Source organism: Betta splendens, chromosome 4 (assembly GCF_900634795.4).
Source record: "Betta splendens chromosome 4, fBetSpl5.4, whole genome shotgun sequence".
Classification (NCBI taxonomy): domain Eukaryota; kingdom Metazoa; phylum Chordata; class Actinopteri; order Anabantiformes; family Osphronemidae; genus Betta; species Betta splendens.
In genome coordinates this window covers 28204030-28225368 of record NC_040884.2, presented here as the reverse complement: position 1 = coordinate 28225368, position 21339 = coordinate 28204030, and the positions used below count along the sequence as shown (strand labels likewise).

Below are 21339 nucleotides of genomic sequence, written 5' to 3'. Positions count from 1 at the left end.
TGAAGGTCATAAAGCATACATTCAAGACAAAAAGTGGGTTTAGGATTTTGAAGATAAAAACAAGCAAGCAAGAGGTTCCACTGAGATTTGAACTCAGATCACTGGATTCAGAGTCCAGAGTGCTAACCATTACACCATGGAACCAAGACATACAAAATGCAGACAACTGTGCCATGCCTTCTATACAACCACCACAGAATCCACATGTTACTGCTGGCAAAAACAAACCATTGTTTAACCTCACTTTAGTAGAAGTAGTAACAGACTGAGTGCTGTATGGAGGCAGACTCAAAGGCCCGGCTTCGTCTTCGAAACACTGATATCTGGTCTCTTGTTGGAGGTGTGGGTCCAAATCCTGAGATTAAATTTAATTCATTTCTGTTTGTCCAATTCCCTATATAAAACCAAGTGGACAGCAATGGACATAATGTTTTTTGTACAGCTTTGTAAGGTGGAACTACAATATTCGATAAACAGGTAGGTTCCGTAGACAGTATTTGAAGGTCGTAAAGTATACAGGCAAGATAGAAAGTGGGTTTAGGATTTTGAAGATAAAAACAAGGATGGAAGAGGTTCCACTGAGATTTGAACTCAGATCATTGGATTCAGATTCCTGAGTGCTAACCATTACACCAATGAACCAAGACATGCAATACTCACACAACTGTGCCATGCCTTCTGTACAATTACCACAGCATTTAACCTCATTTTAGTGGAAGTACTCGAAGACAGAGTGCTGTATGGCGGCAGAGTCAAGGCCTGACTCCTTCCTCAAAGCAAGGATCTGGCCTATTTTTGGAAGTGCTGGTTTAAATTCCTGAGATTGAATTTAATTCATTTCCTTGGACCATGAAGTATAGATGTGTGCTTGTATGAAGGTAAAATGCATGTTTTTCTGTTTGTGTCTAATTTCCTATCTGTGCAACACTGGACACAGAGTATTTTCTATAGCTTTGTAAGGCAGAATTGTATTTTTTGGAAAACAGCGAGGTTCAGTAAGCAGTATTTGAAGGTCATAAAGCATACAGGCATGACACAAAGTGGGTTTATTTGTTTTTAACATAACAAACAGCAAAATAGAGGTTCCACCGAGATTTGGAGTCGGATCACTAGATTCAAAGTCAAGAGTGCTAACCAGTACACCATTGAACTAAGACCTATTCCTTGCAGGCACTTGTGCAATGTCTTTCTGTGAACGGACCACAAATTTGAAATTGTTACTGCAAACAAAACCAAAACATAATTTAACTTCATTTTAAAAGAACTACACACTGATTTCAAATTGCAGTTTGCCTGTCAGGGTGGCCGAGCGGTCCAAGGCGCCAGACTTAAGGTTGCCCCCTTCTTCGAAATAAAGATTTCTGGTCTCCTGTTGGAGGCGTGGGTTCAAATCCCACCCCTGACAGTACCTTTAGTTCATGTGTTTTGACCATGAGGTTTCGATATCTTTGCTTGTATCTCAGTCAATTTGAAAATAAGAAGCGATTTATACTCTTTTTCTGTTTCTGTCCTATTCCCTATATAAAACCATGAGGACAGCAGTGGAGAAAATGTTTTTTGAAAAGCTTTGTAAGGTGGAATTACATAATTCGATAAACAGGGAGGTGCAGTAGACAGTATTTGAAGGTCATAAAGCATACATTCAAGACAAAAAGTGGGTTTAGGATTTTGAAGATAAAAACAAGCAAGCAAGAGGTTCCACTGAGATTTGAACTCAGATCACTGGATTCAGAGTCCAGAGTGCTAACCATTACACCATGGAACCAAGACATACAAAATGCAGACAACTGTGCCATGCCTTCTATACAACCACCACAGAATCCACATGTTACTGCTGGCAAAAACAAACCATTGTTTAACCTCACTTTAGTAGAAGTAGTAACAGACTGAGTGCTGTATGGAGGCAGACTCAAAGGCCCGGCTCCGTCTTCGAAACACTGATATCTGGTCTCTTGTTGGAGGTGTGGGTCCAAATCCTGAGATTAAATTTAATTATTTTCTGTTTGTCCAATTCCCTATATAAAACCAAGTGGACAGCAATGGACATAATGTTTTTTGTACAGCTTTGTAAGGTGGAACTACAATATTCGATAAACAGGTAGGTTCCGTAGACAGTATTTGAAGGTCGTAAAGTATACAGGCAAGATAGAAAGTGGGTTTAGGATTTTGAAGATAAAAACAAGGATGGAAGAGGTTCCACTGAGATTTGAACTCAGATCATTGGATTCAGATTCCTGAGTGCTAACCATTACACCAATGAACCAAGACATGCAACACTCACACAACTGTGCCATGCCTTCTGTACAATTACCACAGCATTTAACCTCATTTTAGTGGAAGTACTCGAAGACAGAGTGCTGTATGGCGGCAGAGTCAAGGCCTGACTCCTTCCTCAAAGCAAGGATCTGGCCTATTTTTGGAAGTGCTGGTTTAAATCCTGAGATTGAATTTAATTCATTTCCTTGGACCATGAAGTATAGATGTGTGCTTGTATGAAGGTAAAATGCATGTTTTTCTGTTTGTGTCTAATTTCCTATCTGTGCAACACTGGACACAGAGTATTTTCTATAGCTTTGTAAGGCAGAATTGTATTTTTTGGAAAACAGCGAGGTTCAGTAAGCAGTATTTGAAGGTCATAAAGCATACAGGCATGACACAAAGTGGGTTTATTTGTTTTTAACATAACAAACAGCAAAATAGAGGTTCCACCGAGATTTGGAGTCGGATCACTAGATTCAAAGTCAAGAGTGCTAACCAGTACACCATTGAACTAAGACCTATTCCTTGCAGGCACTTGTGCAATGTCTTTCTGTGAACGGACCACAAATTTGAAATTGTTACTGCAAACAAAACCAAAACATAATTTAACTTCATTTTAAAAGAACTACACACTGATTTCAAATTGCGCTTTGCCTGTCAGGGTGGCCGAGCGGTCCAAGGCGCCAGACTTAAGGTTGCCCCCAATTTCAAAATAAAGATTTCTGGTCTCCTGTTGGAGACGTGGGTTCAAATCCCACCCCTGACAGTACCTTTAGTTCATGTGTTTTGACCATGAGGTTTCGATATCTTTGCTTGTATCTCAGTCAATTTGAAAATAAGAAGCGATTTATACTCTTTTTCTGTTTCTGTCCTATTCCCTATATAAAACCATGAGGACAGCAGTGGAGAAAATGTTTTTTGAAAAGCTTTGTAAGGTGGAATTACATAATTCGATAAACAGGGAGGTGCAGTAGACAGTATTTGAAGGTCATAAAGCATACATTCAAGACAAAAAGTGGGTTTAGGATTTTGAAGATAAAAACAAGCAAGCAAGAGGTTCCACTGAGATTTGAACTCAGATCACTGGATTCAGAGTCCAGAGTGCTAACCATTACACCATGGAACCAAGACATACAAAATGCAGACAACTGTGCCATGCCTTCTATACAACCACCACAGAATCCACATGTTACTGCTGGCAAAAACAAACCATTGTTTAACCTCACTTTAGTAGAAGTAGTAACAGACTGAGTGCTGTATGGAGGCAGACTCAAAGGCCCGGCTCCGTCTTCGAAACACTGATATCTGGTCTCTTGTTGGAGGTGTGGGTCCAAATCCTGAGATTAAATTTAATTCATTTCTGTTTGTCCAATTCCCTATATAAAACCAAGTGGACAGCAATGGACATAATGTTTTTTGTACAGCTTTGTAAGGTGGAACTACAATATTCGATAAACAGGTAGGTTCCGTAGACAGTATTTGAAGGTCGTAAAGTATACAGGCAAGATAGAAAGTGGGTTTAGGATTTTGAAGATAAAAACAAGGATGGAAGAGGTTCCACTGAGATTTGAACTCAGATCATTGGATTCAGATTCCTGAGTGCTAACCATTACACCAATGAACCAAGACATGCAACACTCACACAACTGTGCCATGCCTTCTGTACAATTACCACAGCATTTAACCTCATTTTAGTGGAAGTACTCGAAGACAGAGTGCTGTATGGCGGCAGAGTCAAGGCCTGACTCCTTCCTCAAAGCAAGGATCTGGCCTATTTTTGGAAGTGCTGGTTTAAATCCTGAGATTGAATTTAATTCATTTCCTTGGACCATGAAGTATAGATGTGTGCTTGTATGAAGGTAAAATGCATGTTTTTCTGTTTGTGTCTAATTTCCTATCTGTGCAACACTGGACACAGGTTATTTTCTATAGCTTTGTAAGGCAGAATTGTATTTTTTGGAAAACAGCGAGGTTCAGTAAGCAGTATTTGAAGGTCATAAAGCATACAGGCATGACACAAAGTGGGTTTATTTGTTTTTAACATAACAAACAGCAAAATAGAGGTTCCACCGAGATTTGGAGTCGGATCACTAGATTCAAAGTCAAGAGTGCTAACCAGTACACCATTGAACTAAGACCTATTCCTTGCAGGCACTTGTGCAATGTCTTTCTGTGAACGGACCACAAATTTGAAATTGTTACTGCAAACAAAACCAAAACATAATTTAACTTCATTTTAAAAGAACTACACACTGATTTCAAATTGCAGTTTGCCTGTCAGGGTGGCCGAGCGGTCCAAGGCGCCAGACTTAAGGTTGCCCCCTTCTTCGAAATAAAGATTTCTGGTCTCCTGTTGGAGGCGTGGGTTCAAATCCCACCCCTGACCAAACCTTTAGTTCATGTGTTTTGACCATGAGGTTTCGATATCTTTGCTTGTATCTCAGTCAATTTGAAAATAAGAAGCGATTTATACTCTTTTTCTGTTTCTGTCCTATTCCCTATATAAAACCATGAGGACAGCAGTGGAGAAAATGTTTTTTGAAAAGCTTTGTAAGGTGGAATTACATAATTCGATAAACAGGGAGGTGCAGTAGACAGTATTTGAAGGTCATAAAGCATACATTCAAGACAAAAAGTGGGTTTAGGATTTTGAAGATAAAAACAAGCAAGCAAGAGGTTCCACTGAGATTTGAACTCAGATCACTGGATTCAGAGTCCAGAGTGCTAACCATTACACCATGGAACCAAGACATACAAAATGCAGACAACTGTGCCATGCCTTCTATACAACCACCACAGAATCCACATGTTACTGCTGGCAAAAACAAACCATTGTTTAACCTCACTTTAGTAGAAGTAGTAACAGACTGAGTGCTGTATGGAGGCAGACTCAAAGGCCCGGCTCCGTCTTCGAAACACTGATATCTGGTCTCTTGTTGGAGGTGTGGGTCCAAATCCTGAGATTAAATTTAATTCATTTCTGTTTGTCCAATTCCCTATATAAAACCAAGTGGACAGCAATGGACATAATGTTTTTTGTACAGCTTTGTAAGGTGGAACTACAATATTCGATAAACAGGTAGGTTCCGTAGACAGTATTTGAAGGTCGTAAAGTATACAGGCAAGATAGAAAGTGGGTTTAGGATTTTGAAGATAAAAACAAGGATGGAAGAGGTTCCACTGAGATTTGAACTCAGATCATTGGATTCAGATTCCTGAGTGCTAACCATTACACCAATGAACCAAGACATGCAACACTCACACAACTGTGCCATGCCTTCTGTACAATTACCACAGCATTTAACCTCATTTTAGTGGAAGTACTCGAAGACAGAGTGCTGTATGGCGGCAGAGTCAAGGCCTGACTCCTTCCTCAAAGCAAGGATCTGGCCTATTTTTGGAAGTGCTGGTTTAAATTCCTGAGATTGAATTTAATTCATTTCCTTGGACCATGAAGTATAGATGTGTGCTTGTATGAAGGTAAAATGCATGTTTTTCTGTTTGTGTCTAATTTCCTATCTGTGCAACACTGGACACAGAGTATTTTCTATAGCTTTGTAAGGCAGAATTGTATTTTTTGGAAAACAGCGAGGTTCAGTAAGCAGTATTTGAAGATCATAAAGCATACAGGCATGACACAAAGTGGGTTTATTTGTTTTTAACATAACAAACAGCAAAATAGAGGTTCCACCGAGATTTGGAGTCGGATCACTAGATTCAAAGTCAAGAGTGCTAACCAGTACACCATTGAACTAAGACCTATTCCTTGCAGGCACTTGTGCAATGTCTTTCTGTGAACGGACCACAAATTTGAAATTGCTACTGCAAACAAAACCAAAACATAATTTAACTTCATTTTAAAAGAACTACACACTGATTTCAAATTGCAGTTTGCCTGTCAGGGTGGCCGAGCGGTCCAAGGCGCCAGACTTAAGGTTGCCCCCTTCTTCGAAATAAAGATTTCTGGTCTCCTTTTGGAGGCGTAGGTTAAAATCCCACCCCTGACAGTACCTTTAGTTCATGTGTTTTGACCATGAGGTTTCGATATCTTTGCTTGTATCTCAGTCAATTTGAAAATAAGAAGCCCCTATATAAAACCATGTGGACAGCAGTGGAGAAAATGTTTTTTGAAAAGCTTTGTAAGGTGGAATTACATAATTCGATAAACAGGGAGGTGCAGTAGACAGTATTTGAAGGTCATAAAGCATACATTCAAGACAAAAGTGGGTTTAGGATTTTGAAGATAAAAACAAGCAAGCAAGAGGTTCCACTGAGATTTGAACTCAGATCACTGGATTCAGAGTCCAGAGTGCTAACCATTACACCATGGAACCAAGACATACAAAATGCAGACAACTGTGCCATGCCTTCTATACAACCACCACAGAATCCACATGTTACTGCTGGCAAAAACAAACCATTGTTTAACCTCACTTTAGTAGAAGTAGTAACAGACTGAGTGCTGTATGGAGGCAGACTCAAAGGCCCGCTCCGTCTTCGAAACACTGATATCTGGTCTCTTGTTGGAGGTGTGGGTCCAAATCCTGAGATTAAATTTAATTCATTTCTGTTTGTCCAATTCCCTATATAAAACCAAGTGGACAGCAATGGACATAATGTTTTTTGTACAGCTTTGTAAGGTGGAACTACAATATTCGATAAACAGGTAGGTTCCGTAGACAGTATTTGAAGGTCGTAAAGTATACAGGCAAGATAGAAAGTGGGTTTAGGATTTTGAAGATAAAAACAAGGATGGAAGAGGTTCCACTGAGATTTGAACTCAGATCATTGGATTCAGAGTGCTGAGTGCTAACCATTACACCACGGAACCAAGACATGCAACACTCACACAACTGTGCCATGCCTTCTGTACAATTACCACAGCATTTAACCTCATTTTAGTGGAAGTACTCGAAGACAGAGTGCTGTATGGCGGCAGAGTCAAGGCCTGACTCCTTCCTCAAAGCAAGGATCTGGCCTATTTTTGGAAGTGCTGGTTTAAATTCTGAGATTGAATTTAATTCATTTCCTTGGACCATGAAGTATAGATGTGTGCTTGTATGAAGGTAAAATGCATGTTTTTCTGTTTGTGTCTAATTTCCTATCTGTGCAACACTGGACACAGAGTATTTTCTATAGCTTTGTAAGGCAGAATTGTATTTTTTGGAAAACAGCGAGGTTCAGTAAGCAGTATTTAAAGGTCATAAAGCATACAGGCATGACACAAAGTGGGTTTATTTGTTTTTAACATAACAAACAGCAAAATAGAGGTTCCACCGAGATTTGGAGTCGGATCACTAGATTCAAAGTCAAGAGTGCTAACCAGTACACCATTGAACTAAGACCTATTCCTTGCAGGCACTTGTGCAATGTCTTTCTGTGAACGGACCACAAATTTGAAATTGTTACTGCAAACAAAACCAAAACATAATTTAACTTCATTTTAAAAGAACTACACACTGATTTCAAATTGCGGTTTGCCTGTCAGGGTGGCCGAGCGGTCCAAGGCGCCAGACTTAAGGTTGCCCCCTTCTTCGAAATAAAGATTTCTGGTCTCCTGTTGGAGGCGTGGGTTCAAATCCCACCCCTGACCAAACCTTTAGTTCATGTGTTTTGACCATGAGGTTTCGATATCTTTGCTTGTATCTCAGTCAATTTGAAAATAAGAAGCGATTTATACTCTTTTTCTGTTTCTGTCCTATTCCCTATATAAAACCATGAGGACAGCAGTGGAGAAAATGTTTTTTGAAAAGCTTTGTAAGGTGGAATTACATAATTCGATAAACAGGGAGGTGCAGTAGACAGTATTTGAAGGTCATAAAGCATACATTCAAGACAAAAAGTGGGTTTAGGATTTTGAAGATAAAAACAAGCAAGCAAGAGGTTCCACTGAGATTTGAACTCAGATCACTGGATTCAGAGTCCAGAGTGCTAACCATTACACCATGGAACCAAGACATACAAAATGCAGACAACTGTGCCATGCCTTCTATACAACCACCACAGAATCCACATGTTACTGCTGGCAAAAACAAACCATTGTTTAACCTCACTTTAGTAGAAGTAGTAACAGACTGAGTGCTGTATGGAGGCAGACTCAAAGGCCCGGCTCCGTCTTCGAAACACTGATATCTGGTCTCTTGTTGGAGGTGTGGGTCCAAATCCTGAGATTAAATTTAATTCATTTCTGTTTGTCCAATTCCCTATATAAAACCAAGTGGACAGCAATGGACATAATGCTTTTGTACAGCATTGTAAAGTGGAACTACAATATTCGATAAACAGGTAGGTTCCGTAGACAGTATTTGAAGGTCGTAAAGTATACAGGCAAGATAGAAAGTGGGTTTAGGATTTTGAAGATAAAAACAAGGATGGAAGAGGTTCCACTGAGATTTGAACTCAGATCATTGGATTCAGATTCCTGAGTGCTAACCATTACACCAATGAACCAAGACATGCAACACTCACACAACTGTGCCATGCCTTCTGTACAATTATCACAGCATTTAACCTCATTTTAGTGGAAGTACTCGAAGACAGAGTGCTGTATGGCGGCAGAGTCAAGGCCTGACTCCTTCCTCAAAGCAAGGATCTGGCCTATTTTTGGAAGTGCTGGTTTAAATCCTGAGATTGAATTTAATTCATTTCCTTGGACCATGAAGTATACAGTGGCAGCGGTTCAAAGTGACTAGGGTTTTTACTGCAGTACTGCCGCGTCACCACGGCGCAGCGAGTGCGTCGCTGACTAAAGATTTTTAATCCTGCAGCCGGCTGGAAAAAATCAGGACGCTAGTCTCGTTTTAACCACCAGGTGGCGCAGCGTTGATTAGAAGCCTCCAAAGCACTACAGCGTAACTGAGGTCCGACTGTTCATTTCTACCTGTAACACACATATATTACACCAGACCTATTTTACTATTAAGTCTTTACTATTAAGTATCTGTTGTGTGCTAAAACATGGTGAGTGTGAAGGGCAACAACTTGTTGATGGCTTAGCTGTTTTCTGTTCACTGCAAAGTTATAATTGTTCTGTGTGGTTTAAAACAGGCAGCGCCACAGCAGCAACACATTCTTGTTTTCATTCTCCTCAGCTTTTTCGTGTCTTTAAATAGAAGGCGTCTCTTAAAAATATGTACACACCCACCGCTCTAACATCTGATACAACATATTGGCTTCACATAATACCATGATTATGCGTCGCGGTTTAATTAATATAATTTGAATGCGCAAGTAAAGACGTAGAGCGCAGTCCATCTGCGACTACAGCCGCTTATTTAGGTTTTAAACTTCCACAACTTGTTAATGAATGTTTTCCAATAGTCGTAGATTTTACGTAAATAACCGTAATAATCATAGGAATTTGTTTTACAGCAGTTGTCGGTCGTAATTTTGACAGGACGCCAGAAATCAGCAGATCTACAGCGACGCATTACAGCAACATGTTTGTTCCTACGTGTTTACCCTGTGTCTGCAGAACTGCAGTTTGACTTGTTTTGACTGTGCGTGTCATTGTAACTGAGGCTGAGAGACTTATTCGACCCGTGTACGTTTCAACATTTTCATTTCCCATCCGTCCATCCAGCCACTTTCACCGGCGTTTTCTTTCGATGAGCTGCAAACGGATTTTAATCAAAGCACCGCCTTACAAACCAATAAAACAGGCAAAAATATTTGTTTTTTACAAAAAGACACGGAATTGGAGTTAATATGTTTTTATTGTTTAGAGACAAACGGAAAACAAAAAGTCGTTCTCTCGTTACCTCTGCTTATAATTTGGTGGAGACATCAATCTCTTACACAAACACGTGACGTGTTTCGGAGTCATGTGTCCAGACAGAGAGTGACCAATACACAAATGTATGGATGTGCAAATGCGGGCTACGAGAGGAACGGGGCAGTGGTGCACGAGATGTAGCGAGAATTTGTTTTGACTGTGCGTGTCCTTGTAACTGAATGAGTGGCTGATGTGACTTATTCGGCCAGCTGCAGGTCTAAGACTCATTAATGCAGCAAGTAGTTTGTTCTACATACGTTTACTCTGCAAAAATAAACGTATGTATTTATCGTAGCTTTCTGATCTAAGTTATTTGTAGCACTTCGACATTCGTTTAAAATATGCAGTGCTTTTTAAAATGAAAATACTAATATTATTATTTATTACCTTTATTGTAAACACAGTATTAATTGAACAATTTGGACTGGCGAAGATTTGCGCTTCTTTCATAATAATCATGGATAATCAAGGAAGAAACTGCAGTTCATATTTGTTATTCAGGGACGGTTTAATAAAGATTCAGTATGGTTTTTGACTGAACTGTCAGCCAAGGTACGTGCATTATCAAATGAATGCGCCTGTCAGCGGGGAAGACATCAACTCTATTCAGTCGCTCTTCAGTCGCTGCTGCCGTCTCCTCCCCAGTTCACACACCTTAACACTAGTACTACTGGGTTTTCTAAATATACCAGTTCCTACTACAAGGTGTTCCTACGAAGTTAACCAGCTGTTTATTTCGTTATTACTCCTTTCACCTGTACCACATAAAGTCATTGCAGAGCTACAGCCATGTTCCCACAAAGTTAACCAGCTGTTTATTTCGTTATTCCCTCTTTCATGTCCGTCTGGTGAATGAAAGTGGGCGTGGCCATCCACGTAACAGAGCAGGGACACTGGGGGAAGGGGAACGCGCATCAACACGCAGGACAAAGATCTGCGTTTCTCTGCTGCTACAGCCTCGGCTGCGTTGGGTTGTTAGTCTCCCTTTCACCTGTACCATATGAAATGTGTTCCTACGAAGTTGCTCAGCCGCTTCAGAATTCCCCATGCAGGTTTGAACAGGGCAAACATTATTTTTATTTACAAAAAAAAATTAATACGTTTACAGATTGACCGGTGATGCCGCTCGGGTTGCTCTCAGTTAAAACAGCTGTTTGAAGCAGGGAAAAGCGAGTTAGCTGTCCTTGTCGATGCCTTGACAATGTTTTAGCATCGGTTAGATCTCTGAGCCCCGACTTTTATGTCTTCTTTGGATTAAAAAACAAATGTTGAATGTTCTCAAATAATATAATATTGCCGCCCTCCGCGGCTCCCAGTGTTTGTTTTTTTCATTTAAAACTTGGGTGTTACCGGTGGCAGACCTCTGGTCTAGATCATCCTTATTCACTTTTTTAAATTGTAGTAGTGTAACCTTAGTTAGTATTCCTTTTTATTTTTTTTATTTTATGTTTGGGAAACGTGACATTTCAGCTACTGTGATTTTATTTGTCATCAACATTAGTTCCTACCTGTCCTTGTTGACGGGGGACAAGAAAATGTGACGCACGTTGGATAAGCGCGGCGTAAAGACAAAAGTGTACATGTGCCGTACTGTCTTGCCGTGTGGTGCATTAAAGAAGCATTCCACGTAAAGAAAATTGCCCGTACCAACAGCAAGAAAGCAGGGTTACAGTAGCTTGTCTGCCATAAATCGAACGCTGCACGCGGGAGGGCGCACCGTTCAGCTTCCTATTTTCGGTTTTAAACTGCCATAATTTGCCATAATTTACTTACGTTCATAACTTCATACTATAACGCGACCAGCGGTTCATGGTCTTGGCGATTCATGCACTAAGTAATACAACGTTGTCATCTCGTGATCACATGATGATGATGAGACGCTGTTTTTCCAATAATTAAAATAAAAAAACTGCTTCCACTCAGACTCGAACCCCGGACAAAAAGAAAACGTTGTGGCCATGCACGTTAACCACTAGGCCACCCAAGACCTGATCATTGGTTGTTCTACAAGAGGCTATATGACGTAAGCAACTACGATGTTTCAGGACCAAAGGTGGGAGTCAATCGCCACCTACAGGCCAGAAGGACGTAACACACTCCTCCCGCAGTACAAACCCGGCACTGACGCGGCAGATTTGAAACCCAAACACGGTGGGGGTAGACACTTTTACCGGCTGCCTCTGTAGATGTGTGCTTGTATGAAGGTAAAATACATGTTTTTCTGTTTGTGTCTAATTTCCTATCTGTGCAACACTGAACACAGAGTATTTTCTATAGCTTTGTAAGGCAGAATTGTATTTTTTGGAAAACAGCGAGGTTCAGTAAGCAGTATTTGAAGATCATAAAGCATACAGGCATGACACAAAGTGGGTTTATTTGTTTTTAACATAACAACCAGCAAAATAGAGGTTCCACCGAGATTTGGAGTCGGATCACTAGATTCAAAGTCAAGAGTGCTAACCAGTACACCATTGAACTAAGACCTATTCCTTGCAGGCACTTGTGCAATGTCTTTCTGTGAACGGACCACAAATTTGAAATTGTTACTGCAAACAAAACCAAAACATAATTTAACTTCATTTTATAAGAACTACACACTGATTTCAAATTGCAGTTTGCCTGTCAGGGTGGCCGAGCGGTCCAAGGCGCCAGACCTAAGGCTGCCCCTCTTTTTCAAAATAGGGATTTCTGGTCTCCTGTTGGAGGCGTGGGTTCAATCCCACCCCTGACTGAACCTTTAGTTCATGTGTTTTGACCATGAGGTTTTGATATCTTTGCTTGTATCTCAGTCAATTTGAAAATAAGATACACCAGAGATAACGAAGCCAGACGAATAAACCGGCTGTTCGCAACACAACCTGCGAAAGTGTACTCTCAATGGCAGGGTAATAACAACAGAGCAGACCCACCAAGGCTGGAAACTGAACAGTACTGGAAGGGTATATGGGAAAGGGAGACATCACACAACAGTGATGCACAGTGGCTGGTGGATCTGAGGGAAGACCACAGCAACCTCCCTGAACAGAATCCAGTGACTATCACAGTGGCAGACATCCAACATAGAGTCTCAGGTATGAAAAACTGGACAGCACCTGGCCCTGACATGATCCACGCCTACTGGCTAAAGAAGCTCACTGCAATCCATGAGCGCCTGGCAGCACAAATGAACCAGCTGCTAAGGGATGGGACTCACCCTGAATGGCTAACCGAAGGGCGAACGATCCTGATAATGAAGGATCCCTCAAAGGGCACAGTCCCATCCAACTACCGGCCAATAACCTGTCTCTCCACAACATGGAAGCTCATGTCAGGCATCATCGCAGCTAAGATAAGTGGGCACATGAGTCAATACATGAGCGAAGAACAGAAGGGCATTGGTAAGGATACCAGAGGAGCCAAACACCAACTCCTGGTAGACAGAACAGTCGCCCAAGACTGCAGAATGCGACACACCACCTGTGCACAGCCTGGATCGACTACAAGAAAGCCTATGACTCAATGCCACACACATGGATCACTGAATGCTTGGAGCTGTACAACATCAACAGAACTCTAAGGGCCTTCATTGCAAACTCGATGAGGTTGTGGAGAACCACCCTTGAAGCCAATGGGAAGCCACTTGCCCAAGTATCCATCAAATGTGGCATATACCAAGGAGATGCACTGTCCCCACTGCTGTTCTGCATAGGTCTGAACCCCCTCAGCCAAATAATAAACAAGACTGGCTATGGATACCGACTCCGGAACGGGGCCACCATAAGTCACCTCCTCTACATGGATGACATCAAGCTGTACGCCAAGAGTGAGCGAGACATCGACTCGCTGATCCACACCACCAGGATCTACAGCTCGGACATCGGGATGTCATTCGGACTCGAGAAATGTGGGAGGATGGTGACAAAGAGAGGCAAGGTAATCCACACAGAAGGGGTCTCACTCCCAGAAGGAACAATAGCAGACATTGAGGACAATTACAAGTACCTTGGAATACCACAGGCAAACGGCAACCTTGAACAGGCAACAAGGAATGCGGCAACAGCCAAATACCTCCAACGAGTAAGGCAAGTCCTAAGAAGCCAGCTCAATGGCAAGAACAAATCCCGGGCAATAAACAGCTACGCTCTGCCAGTGATCAGATACCCTGCGGGAATAATAAGGTGGCCAAAGGAAGAGATACAGACCACAGATGTTAAGACACGAAAGCTCCTCACCATGCATGGAGGGTTCCACCCCAAATCCAGCACCCTGAGACTGTACGCTAGCCGCAAGGAAGGAGGCCGAGGACTAGTGAGCGTGAGAGCCACTATCCGGGGTGAAACATCCAAGATCCATAAGTACATCAAGGATAAGGCCCCGACAGATGACGTGCTGAGTGAATGTCTCAGGCAGTGGAGAACAGAGGATGAGATGCTGGAAGAGGGACCATCATGGGAGGACAAGCCCTTGCACGGGATGTACCACCGGAACATAACTGAAGTGGCTGATCTCAACAAATCCTACCAATGGCTTGAAAGGGCTGGGCTGAAGGACAGCACAGAGGCACTCATCCTGGCTGCACAGGAGCAGGCCCTGAGCACCAGAGCCATAGAGGCCCAGATCTACCACACCAGACAAGACCCAAGGTGTAGACTGTGCAAAGAGGCCCCAGAGACGGTCCAGCACATAACTGCAGGGTGTAAGATGCTGGCAGGGAAAGCATACATGGAACGCCATAACCAAGTGGCTGGCATAGTATACAGGAACATCTGCACGGAGTATGGACTGGAAACCCCAAGGTCAAAGTGGGAAACACCTCCCAAGGTGGTAGAGAACGAGCGAGCCAAGATCCTGTGGGACTTCCAGATACAGACAGACAGAATGGTAATGGCGAACCAACCAGACATTGTGGTGGTGGATAAAGAGCAGAGGAAAGCCGTAGTGGTGGATGTGGCAATACCAAGCGATGGCAACATCAGGAAAAAGGAACATGAGAAACTAGAGAAATACCAAGGGCTCAGAGAAGAACTGGAGAAGGCTTGGAAGGTGAAGGCCACAGTGGTGCCTGTGGTGATCGGAGCACTAGGGGCTGTGACCCCCAAACTGGAGGAGTGGCTACGACAGATCCCTGGAAAAACATCCGAAATCTCAGTCCAGAAAAGTGCAGTCCTAGGAACAGCAAAGATACTGCGCAGAACCCTCAAGCTCCCTGGCCTCTGGTAGAGGACCCGAGCTTGGAAAGTGGATGAGACCACCCGCGGAGGGTGAGAATAGAGTGTGTATATATATATATATATATATATATATATATATATATATATATATATATATATATATATATATATATATATATGATGGACATCCAGATACAGACAGACAGAATGGTAATGGCGAACCAACCAGACATTGTGGTGGTGGACAAAGAACAGAGGAAAGCCGTAGTGGTGGATGTAGCAATACCAAGCGATGGCAACATCAGGAAAAAGGAACATGAGAAACTAGAGAAATACCAAGGGCTCAGAGAAGAACTGGAGAAGGCTTGGAAGGTGAAGGCCACAGTGGTGCCTGTGGTGATCGGAGCACTAGGGGCTGTGACCCCCAAACTGGAGGAGTGGCTACGACAGATCCCTGGAAAAACATCCGAAATCTCAGTCCAGAAAAGTGCAGTCCTAGGAACAGCAAAGATACTGCGCAGAACCCTCAAGCTCCCTGGCCTCTGGTAGAGGACCCGAGCTTGGAAAGTGGATGAGACCACCCGCGGAGGGTGAGAATAGAGTGTGTATATATATATATATATATATATATATATATATATATATATATATATATATATATATATATATATATATATATATATGATGGACATCCAGATACAGACAGACAGAATGGTAATGGCGAACCAACCAGACATTGTGGTGGTGGACAAAGAACAGAGGAAAGCCGTAGTGGTGGATGTAGCAATACCAAGCGATGGCAACATCAGGAAAAAGGAACATGAGAAACTAGAGAAATACCAAGGGCTCAGAGAAGAACTGGAGAAGGCTTGGAAGGTGAAGGCCACAGTGGTGCCTGTGGTGATTGGAGCACTGGGGGCAGTGACCCCCAAATTGGAGGAATGGCTACAACAGATCCCTGGAATAACATCCGACAACTCAGTCCAGAAAAGTGCAGTCCTAGGAACAGCAAGGATACTGCGCAGAACCCTATATATATATATATATATATATATATATATATATATATATATATATATATATATATATATATATATATATATATATATATATAGCTAAATGTACAATAGTACCGGCTAGCTTTGACTAGTCTGTAGTTACATTTCAAGTTTTTATACAACATTTGTTCTTCTTTTTTTCTTTTACAGATATAGATATAGATATAGATATAGATATAGATATAGATATAGATATAGATATAGATATAGATAGCAGCAGCAAGGATACTGCGCAGAACCCTCAAGCGCCCTGGCCTCTGGTAGAGGACCCGAGCTTGGAAAGTGGATGAGACCACCATATATATATACACACTCTATTCTCACCCTCCGCGGGTGGTCTCATCCACTTTCCAAGCTCGGCTTTCTTGTAGTCGATCCAGGCTGTGCACAGGTTGGTGTGTCGCATTCTGCAGTCTTGGGCGACTGTTCTGTCTACCAGGAGTTGGTGTTTGGCTCCTCTGGTATCCTTACCAATGCCCTTCTGTGCTTCGCTCATGTATTGACCCATGTGCCCACTTATCTTAGCTGCGATGCTTCCATGTTGTGGAGCGACAGGTTATTGGCCGGTAGTTGGATGGGACTGTACCCTTTGAGGGAGCCTTCATTATCAGGATCGTTCGCCCTTCGGTTAGCCATTCAGGGTGAGTCCCATCCCTTAGCAGCTGGTTCATTTGTGCTGCCAGGCGCTCATGGATTGCAGTGAGCTTCGTTATCTCTGGTGTATCTCTTTAGGCGGCTGGCCAAGGCTTGTAGCCTTTGCTTGGCAGTTTCGGCTGCTTCAGGTATGGTCATCTGGCTGTACCTCTTAGGCATTGGTCTTTTCATTGCACCTCTCTGGGCCTCTGTCATTTGGCTCACTTCCCTCCGAGCTGCCTTGATTTTTGCCTCCAACCTTCGTTTCCATGGTGGGTATTGTTTCTCATGGCTCCCATGGTTTGCTCTTATAGCCAAGCACCTCTAGGATCACTGATGCTGAAGCGTATATCAGCTCATTGGTTTCTGTGATTGTTGTGGTAGGGATCGCTCTCAATGCTGCATTCACATCTTCCATGAGACTTTCTGATGGTACTTCACTTAGCCGTTGTAGTGGGGTTCGGGGATGCCTGTTCAATCTCGCCATGATCTTATCTTTCAGGTCAGTCGCTGCCTCGCTCAGCGTATCTGTGCTTATTGGGGCTTCGTACCCAATTTCCGGTTGGGGAGATGGTGAAACCTCCCCTCTGACCTGGCGTCCTGGCTCCCCCTTGCCGTAGCATTTGTGTTGTATCTCGTCAATCTCAAGTTGTGATAGCAGTTGCCGTTTGTGGATGTTGGAACACTGAGCTACTAGTTGCTTCGCCGTCAGCCTTGAATGTGGGTTTCTCCGTTCCCATTCACCGCACATTCTTTGCATGTAGCCCCTCTGACTAGGGTTATATAAATATATATATATATATATATATATGTATATATATATATATTTTGATCTTGATATATCTTGACATCTATCTATCTATCTATCTATCTATCTATCTATCTATCTATCTATCTATCTATCTATCTATCTATCTATCTATCTATCTATCTATCTATATAGATTTATCTATCTATCTATCTATATATATATATATATATATATATATATATATATATATATATATATATATATATATATATATATATATATATATATATATATCTATATATATATATATATATATATATATATATATATATATATATATATATATCTTGCATCTTGATCCGGGTTAGAAATGACACCAAGGTTCCTCAGAGTAGAACCTAAAGCCAATCAATGCAATCCATTCAAGTACTGGTGAGATTTAAAGGGATACTACTGTAAACTCAGCAAAACTATCAATTCTGGGCTCAGTTCTTCTCGATTCATGGTGAATAACATGTCCGTCAGAGGAGCAACAGTCATGTTTGTAACAGCCCTACATGGGTGTTGTCTGTTTACTGGGAAACACTTAGGACTTTTTATGGGAGCAGGAGATCGTTTATTGTCGGCCGAGTGCACAGTTTAACAGCTGCCGTGTGGATTTTTAAATGATGCTCATGAAGCCCGTGTGCAGGCAAACTTCGCCTTCCGTCAGCTCGGTTGCTCATAAGTGGCTGCAGCAGGCTTGGCTCACCACGTTTGGTTGAACAGTTAACCTCATATGAAGCGTGGTCATCAGGACAGAATGGATGATTAACCCTACATTTAAACATCTAGGAGAGAAAATGCTTTTCTCTGTTGAATGAAATGCATGTTTATGCATGTATGTTGCTCATGGGTGCGTATGAGCAGACATGTTATTGCTGTCACTTCAATGTGCATGTTTCTGATTTCATACCATAAAATATGGTTTGGTCGGGCACTGAGCAAACACACACAAGCTGAGCTGTTTTCCTGCCTCTCTCTCTCCCCCATTAGTTGCCCCATACGTGGACCTGGCACTGTGGACGCTTGAACAAACAAACGGGCTGATTCTGCAGCTCCCACTTCACGGTTTCCACGCGAGGGCGAGCTGCCCCTCAGACAGGCGGAAGGATGATCGACCATTCAGGTGTGTCCTAGCTTAACCATTAAACCCAGACTTTATCCCTTGAAGTTCCACTGTTCTCTTCCTCCAGCCACTGAATGCGTTCGTTTCTCGTCCTCTGGGAAAATGTTTGAAAAGATTTTATTCCTGCTGTTTTTGTCATCTGCTTTGGCACAAGAGTTGTGCGAGCCTGGTAAGTGACCAGACCCAATACCTTCAACTGTAAACCATTTGTTTCTCACAATATGTTGTATTGTAATATAGCGTACGTGAGGTGTTATTGTAAAACCGCTCTACTCTGTATTTCCTCATAGCTCCTCCAGTTGGTGGAATGTAGCTCCAATCTAGATTAGACATGGCTGAGATATTGACCTCGTACCAACATATTCAGTCATCAGCCATGAGAATACTTCTATGCTACTGTACGTGGTGACAATTCAAACCTAGTTTGAACCTACTATTTGGAAGCAGCGAGTGAGGCCGGTAATGTTAAACTCTCCTACGTGAGGCCAGTGTCATTGTGCAGCTCTATCGGCAAAGCAGCAGGAGCCTGCTCCTAAAAACCTGAGGCTTCAAATCAGAAGATGTGGAGAACAGTTAAAAATGTTTTCTCTTTATAGGTACTTCAGATGGATACAAAGTTCGATTCAGCATCAGAACGGCTCTGGGATCTGACGCTGTATGTGCTGTGACATATTGCCCATATGAATGCTGTGTCATACTGTTCGAATGCTACAAGGTCTGTGTGCTGACCTTTACCTGACCTCTTGTTGCAGTATGCCTGGAATGAGGATGAAAAGTTCCTTTTCCGAGCGACTCTGGCTTATGCCATGAGGAAGCAAAAGAGCGAACTGCAGTTTGAGTAAGAACCAAAATGATGTTTGAAGAAGCACAGTACAGTAACTGTAAAAGTGTAAAGGTGTCGTCTCGTTTTCTGATGACATCACTGACTGACCTAGAGACGTTACATCCTCTCTCGTGCAACTTCACCAGAGTGTCAAACGTCATCGTGTGTGGGGAGACTCAGAGGGTGTCCTTCTGGTTCGTGGTGACGTCGCCTCTGAACGCGACGCGCCTCATTAGTAAGGTGGATGTGGAGTCGGCTGTGAGGTAAATAATAACATGAAATATTAAAAGCCACTGTTAGAAATGAGGAACATCAAACAGTCATTTCTGGGTAAATCCCATGGCTGACGCTAAATCTGTTTACTGTGCGAATGATGGGATAATGAAAAACACACAGTAACAATTAGAGAGAGTAAATACCTACATAAAATCTGATACCATCAACAAACACAAACCACCATAAAGCATTAATGCACTTTAGGTACAGTAGAACAAAGAAGTAGGTGGTGCCGGTCACTTCTAACATTTTGACCTACATTACGTAATAAATGTGAAGCAGAGAGAATTTAAACTCTAAGCTTCTTAACTTGTTGCTCATTAGGAAGTCCAGGCCTCGCATCAACAGCGCTTTCCTGCTGACTGATAAGACCCTGGAGTTCGTGGGCATATCTCCAACCCTGGCGGCCCCGGTGGAGCCCGCCACCCCACCGTGGCTCATTGTGTTCGGCGTCGTCATGGGTCTCGTGGCCGCCGGCATCGTTGCGCTGCTCGCCTCCTCTCTGGTCCAAAGGAAACGGTGAGCGCGTGATTTAAGATGCGTAAAAAAATGCATTAAGACGCGAGGAGCTTCATCGGTTGCGTCTTTGGCTTTTTGATCCCAGCAGGAAGAAGGAGGCTCATGAGAGACACACGCAGAGGCACCGAGAGGAAAACGGCAGCGCAAACGAGGGTGTTTACAACATGTCATTCTCAGATAACGAAAGAGTCACACAGATGTGAAGCGCCTCCATATAAAGTCCATGAAAGGATTCAAACCATTTTCTAAGCTTTCCAGGTTGTTGCACTTAAAGTTATGAGCTGGAAGGTGATTCATTTGTAGCTGGGTTAATTATTTGTCCACCTGGGAGCGTTTCCAGGTCAGAGACGAGTTCATTGCTATATTTAACCTTCGTCTTTCTTCCCATTTTGATTGATTTGCCCAGAACAGACGTCTGCAGTGAGCAGATCCTCGGGCTGTTTGTTTGCTGCTGTCATATTTCTTTATTCCTGACAGTGAGAGTGGAAAAGCCCCCAGAGTTATGGACTCAGCCTATTACCACAATGGCAGGCAGAAATGATGCTTCACGCCTTTCCATGTATGAGTCAGAACACAAGGTTTATCTCATCAGTGAACTGTTTGAATTTGTTGTCAATAAGGCTGAATTATTCACAGCTTGGCCACTGAATATAGTGTGTGTACAAACTGGCGCTGTGTGACTCACAATGAAACACATGATGCCTGTTTTATGGCATTTGTAAAAGACATTTAACAATGGTCCATTTAAAACGTGAATATACCGCCCCCTGCAGGCACTTTGGGGTAATACATTTTGTGTTATATGACACTTACTTCAAAAGTATTCTCTAATATTAGAATCTAATTATCCCCTTAGGAATCTTATGACTGTTGAGACTTATTCTTAGAGAAACGTGAACCATGTGCATGTCTCTTCGACATGGTACAG

General features: G+C 42.3%; 1 protein-coding gene and 12 non-coding genes across 14 annotated transcripts; 7 read left to right on the top strand and 6 right to left on the bottom strand.

The window, feature by feature from the left end:
* Positions 1-72: 72 nt before the first annotated feature.
* On the bottom strand, positions 73-144 carry trnaq-cug (transfer RNA glutamine (anticodon CUG)). The gene has a single exon. It is a non-coding gene; the product is annotated as a tRNA-Gln (tRNA).
* A 1151-nt stretch (positions 145-1295) lies between these two features.
* On the top strand, positions 1296-1405 carry trnal-uaa (transfer RNA leucine (anticodon UAA)). Its single transcript has 2 exons — positions 1296-1333; positions 1360-1405. It is a non-coding gene; the product is annotated as a tRNA-Leu (tRNA).
* Positions 1406-1693: 288 nt separating this feature from the next.
* trnaq-cug (transfer RNA glutamine (anticodon CUG)) lies at positions 1694-1765 on the bottom strand. Its single transcript has one exon. It is a non-coding gene; the product is annotated as a tRNA-Gln (tRNA).
* Positions 1766-2915: 1150 nt separating this feature from the next.
* trnal-uaa (transfer RNA leucine (anticodon UAA)) lies at positions 2916-3025 on the top strand. Its single transcript has 2 exons — positions 2916-2953; positions 2980-3025. It is a non-coding gene; the product is annotated as a tRNA-Leu (tRNA).
* A 288-nt stretch (positions 3026-3313) lies between these two features.
* trnaq-cug (transfer RNA glutamine (anticodon CUG)) lies at positions 3314-3385 on the bottom strand. Its single transcript has one exon. It is a non-coding gene; the product is annotated as a tRNA-Gln (tRNA).
* Positions 3386-4535: 1150 nt separating this feature from the next.
* trnal-uaa (transfer RNA leucine (anticodon UAA)) lies at positions 4536-4645 on the top strand. Its single transcript has 2 exons — positions 4536-4573; positions 4600-4645. It is a non-coding gene; the product is annotated as a tRNA-Leu (tRNA).
* A 288-nt stretch (positions 4646-4933) lies between these two features.
* On the bottom strand, positions 4934-5005 carry trnaq-cug (transfer RNA glutamine (anticodon CUG)). The gene has a single exon. It is a non-coding gene; the product is annotated as a tRNA-Gln (tRNA).
* Positions 5006-6156: 1151 nt separating this feature from the next.
* On the top strand, positions 6157-6266 carry trnal-uaa (transfer RNA leucine (anticodon UAA)). The gene is made up of 2 exons: positions 6157-6194; positions 6221-6266. It is a non-coding gene; the product is annotated as a tRNA-Leu (tRNA).
* Positions 6267-6521: 255 nt separating this feature from the next.
* Positions 6522-6593, bottom strand: trnaq-cug (transfer RNA glutamine (anticodon CUG)). Its single transcript has one exon. It is a non-coding gene; the product is annotated as a tRNA-Gln (tRNA).
* A 1149-nt stretch (positions 6594-7742) lies between these two features.
* trnal-uaa (transfer RNA leucine (anticodon UAA)) lies at positions 7743-7852 on the top strand. Its single transcript has 2 exons — positions 7743-7780; positions 7807-7852. It is a non-coding gene; the product is annotated as a tRNA-Leu (tRNA).
* Positions 7853-8140: 288 nt separating this feature from the next.
* On the bottom strand, positions 8141-8212 carry trnaq-cug (transfer RNA glutamine (anticodon CUG)). Its single transcript has one exon. It is a non-coding gene; the product is annotated as a tRNA-Gln (tRNA).
* A 4442-nt stretch (positions 8213-12654) lies between these two features.
* trnal-uaa (transfer RNA leucine (anticodon UAA)) lies at positions 12655-12764 on the top strand. The gene is made up of 2 exons: positions 12655-12692; positions 12720-12764. It is a non-coding gene; the product is annotated as a tRNA-Leu (tRNA).
* Positions 12765-18697: 5933 nt separating this feature from the next.
* cltrn (collectrin, amino acid transport regulator) lies at positions 18698-21223 on the top strand. 2 transcript variants are annotated; one of them, XM_055508125.1, is made up of 6 exons: positions 18698-18962; positions 19390-19448; positions 19546-19631; positions 19763-19879; positions 20217-20411; positions 20500-21223. In XM_055508125.1, the coding sequence occupies exons 1-6, from the start codon at positions 18896-18898 to the stop codon at positions 20612-20614; spliced, it is 639 nt and encodes a 212-aa protein (XP_055364100.1). In that variant the 5' UTR covers positions 18698-18895; the 3' UTR covers positions 20615-21223. The 2 variants fall into 2 exon arrangements, with proteins under 2 accessions (XP_055364100.1, XP_029002331.1); XM_029146498.3 differs by having other exon boundaries at positions 18707-18962; positions 20497-21223.
* The last annotated feature ends 116 nt before the right edge of the window (positions 21224-21339 follow it).